Source organism: Citrus clementina, unplaced genomic scaffold, assembly GCF_000493195.1.
Source record: "Citrus clementina cultivar Clemenules unplaced genomic scaffold, Citrus_clementina_v1.0 scaffold_7, whole genome shotgun sequence".
Taxonomy (NCBI): Eukaryota; Viridiplantae; Streptophyta; class Magnoliopsida; order Sapindales; family Rutaceae; genus Citrus; species Citrus x clementina.
This window is the reverse complement of record NW_006262075.1, coordinates 14,151,149-14,155,014: the sequence shown is the minus strand read 5'-3', so window position 1 is coordinate 14,155,014 and position 3,866 is coordinate 14,151,149. Positions and strand designations below refer to the sequence as shown.

General features: G+C 37.2%; 1 protein-coding gene across 1 annotated transcript; it reads right to left on the bottom strand.

Moving 5' to 3' along the window:
- Positions 1 to 1,111: 1,111 nt before the first annotated feature.
- LOC18035773 (probable receptor-like protein kinase At2g23200) lies at positions 1,112 to 3,866 on the bottom strand. The gene has a single exon (XM_024180110.1). It carries the CDS (start codon positions 3,776 to 3,778, stop codon positions 1,238 to 1,240), a length of 2,541 nt encoding a protein of 846 aa, XP_024035878.1. The 5' UTR covers positions 3,779 to 3,866; the 3' UTR covers positions 1,112 to 1,237.

Sequence of the window (3,866 nt, the reverse complement as noted above, 5' to 3'; positions counted from 1 at the left end):
ATTAGAGTTAGAAACTTATTTTCTAAAATGATTAAATTATATATTTATTGTCAATGGGCCTTTAACCCAGCGGTGAACCTCTACACTCACAGTTAAGCATGATTGTGAGGGTAGGGGTTCGAGTCCCCATGGACTCAAACTCCCTCAATTAAGCGCACAAACAAGCGTGTAGATCAGTTGGCACATGACTGTTCTACCTTAACCAAGGTCCTCGGTTCAAGACTTGAGAACCATCTACGTTAAATACTTATTGTGAGAGATTTCGCGCCCTAGTGGTCATACCCGACTTGAATCTAAATTAGTCGGGGCCCAATGTGGTCTTCGAATACCAAATAGTTTAATACACCGAAAAAATTATATATTTATTAAATAAATTAGAATCATTACAAATAAAAATGTTAGTAATGTTAGTATTGTTTTAACCTATTATAAAAAATATTATAGTTTAGTATAATTGGGGAAAATAAAGGTATGTCAATATATTATAATAGTGTTGCTGGTATTAAAAAGTTACAAAATTATATATTAACAATTGACAACATATATCATATTTTCTATCACTAAAATAAAAAAGAGTTTCAGAAATAATATTTTTAATGTAATGTTTTAATAATTTATATTATAATAAGCTAATTTGTTGCAATGTTGTCATTCTTTATTAAATATATGTATTTTACTAAAAATTTATTGTTGCGTTACTCAACATATATGTTGTTTTTACTCCTTTACCGGATTGACATTCACACAAATATTACTCAATGAAATTTATAAATTAGCGTCGCATCATAAAAAGTCAAGGGTCCACCCTTGAGTACTAATATATTTGTCAAAAAACTTTTTAAAATAATGTGAAAGTTAAGTTAATTTTACATTATAATTATATGATGAAAAACTTTATAATACCTTTATTTTCTTGGTCAAAATTATAATTTTACAATTATAGTTTTATTTGCTTAATATCTCAAAATTAAACAAAGGCCTAAATAAATTCCTAATAGTTTTTTAATCATCTATAATAGTTAAAAATAAAATCATAGTTGTTGTCTTGAAATATATTCCAATTATACAAAATTTCTTACAAACTAAGCAAGTTTCGTAACAGAGTGCATAATATAAGTTGCCTTAAACCATAGAGAATAGATTAGAATTAATAAACAGAGAAAGCAGAGCAAGCTTGTCCAGATTATATTTACCTAATACAAATTGCAGAGGCTAAAGAAACCTAAATTCGGTAACTTTACCTGGCATCTTCAATTCCCAGCTGAGAGAAGACTTTACTTTCTGATGAGATTGAATTGTCCTGGTCTCTCAAAATGGGCATATCAACTTCGTTCATCGACGCGCTATATGAAGGAAAACGCCTGACATTAGGGAATGGTAATGCAGATGAAGCATCGTTTATACTGTCTTCATGTGGTTCTCTCGTCCTTGCAGTTTGTTGAAGCTGTAATGCATACTCCAAGTCCCACAACACTTCGCCCATTGTTGGTCTGTCATCACCATCTTCCCGCAAACATTTCTCAGCTATCTCAGCAAATTTCCTCAATGAGTTTGGACTGATCTGAACCTTTATCAAAGGATCTACGATCTCCCCAAGAAGCCCTTTGTTCTTGCAAAGCATTGCCCAATCAGCCAGGTTCACTTGCTCTCTTGGGAGTGAGGCATTGATGGCTGGTCTTGCACATAGAACCTCGAAAAGAACAACACCAAATGAGTAAACATCAGATTTTTCTGTTAATTGTTGTGACCGAAAGTACTCAGGATCAAGATAACCAAAAGTTCCTTTAACAGCTGTGCTGACGTGGTTTTCATCACGCGTTCCCAATCTTGAAAGGCCAAAATCAGCAACTTTGGCAACATGATTTTTGTCCAGCAAAATGTTTGTGGGCTTCACATCACGGTGAATGATTCTGTCAGCTGAACCTTCGTGTAGATAGTGAAGACCTCTTGCTGCACCAATGCATATTTCAAGCCTCTGTATCCAGGACAAACAGGGTGACTTTGACTTGTATAGGTGATCCCTCAAAGTCCCTTTTTCCATGAAATCATACACTAGTATCATCTGAGACCGTTCATCACAATATCCAATTAAGGAAACAAGATGGCGGTGGCGAATTTTTGATAAGACTGTTATTTCAGTTTGGAATTCTGGAAGGCCTTGGCCGGAGCCTGGTTCGCTTCGTTTTACAGCAACTTTCATGCCGTTCCTGAGAGTTCCTTTGTAGACATTCCCAAATCCTCCCTTGCCGATCACTAACTTTCTATCAAAATTGTGCGTCGCAAACTGAATTTCTACAAAAGGAATTTTTAATCCAAGGTTTACATTAGGCATTGGGGAGCCGCCAGTTCCCTCAGGGACCTTACCATGAGAACTCCCTCCTCCACGTACATGTAATGGAGACCAATCCAAAGCCAAAGGAAATTCACCAGGCTTTTGCTTTCTGTATGTCAAAACAAAAAACAGTACAACTGCCAATATGCAAATCAGAAGCAAACCTCCAAGCACTGAGCCAACTACTACCATGACATGCTTTTTCTTATGTCCATTCTCCACAGGAACTGTACCCGATTTCTCCATAATCTCCATTATCTCAAGCCCATTCAAATATGCATCACGCTCACTCCCTGCTTCTGCTTTAGGGCCTACACTGATGTTCATAATTCCACGATCATTCGAATCAACCACGAAATCAAAATAAAAAGGTGTTGCAATCTGGGAAATATCGGTGTACGGGTGGTACGGGTCGATTTCTTTCGAATAGGTGGCATCGATATAGAGAAAAAATTTGAAAACATTCGGAGATGGGCTAACAATGTCACAGAAATGAACCCGAACAAAGTGCCTAGCATTCTTACTCACCATAAAACACCATGTTATGTTGAAGTTATTAGAAAGCCTACTGTTGTTTTTATTCATGTGCTTTGCAGTCTGGTAAACAGAATCCGGAGCAGTGTATTCACTAGCTATTCCCAGATAGTTAAGATTAGCTATAGGCCCAACAATTTTTGCTGTATCTGGATTGTAGAGATAACGATCATCAGGAATCCAGTTCCTCCCTAGAGTGTCATTCTCTTGCGAAATCATAGGGCCACCAACATTGATCCTATAAATTGTCTGTAGAGCCTTTGGGTGAATTCCCGGGTAAGAATTAGTCTTAGTTCCTATAGGACTAACATGTGGACCATTATCAGGAATGGAACTTAGAGGTAAAGGGTCCACAACGAAGACTTCAATGGCACTAACAAACGCGAAAGATGATTCTTGGGGCCTAAAGTAGACACAGAATTTTCCTTGAGTGATGCTAAGAAAGAAGTCCTTTATTACCGGAGACTGGCTACTGTTTTGGACATTAAAATTATGCAACAGCAAAAACGGATGGGAAGTGGAAACGTTGAAAACAGCGTTGTAGAGATTTTTTGCAGAGGAGAAAGCAAAGAAATGAAGGCGTACTAGATGAGTGCCGTTACTGCTGATATCGAACTCGTAGTGAGATGATTGATCAAAAACTCTTGCCGTCTGATAGAGAGCTAATGTATCTGGTAACTGGCTGCTGTTTTTAACAGGATAGCTCGGCTCTGAAAAGGAGATGGAATCTGAATTCCGGTCCCCTCTGAATATCCGATTGCCAGAAGTCACTTCGGTGTCTGAACCACAGTTGATGAAATACTTTTCTGGAAGACTATATGCTGCACAATTAAGTCCAACTGACAAGAGATGGAGGAGAAAAATGAGTGGGGATGAAGATTTGGGGACTTTCTTGGTTTGAATCTTTGCCATGAATTCAGGTGGAGGAAAGCTAATCTCTGTTAACTTTGAAGACTTTGTGGTTGAAAGATTTTTATATGATATCCATTTTGGAAGAGAA

Bases quoted from the DNA above. Each gene is read 5' to 3' on its own strand.
- LOC18035773 (XM_024180110.1), bottom strand. From the start codon at position 3,778: ATGGCAAAGATTCAAACCAAGAAAGTCCCCAAATCTTCATCCCCACTC.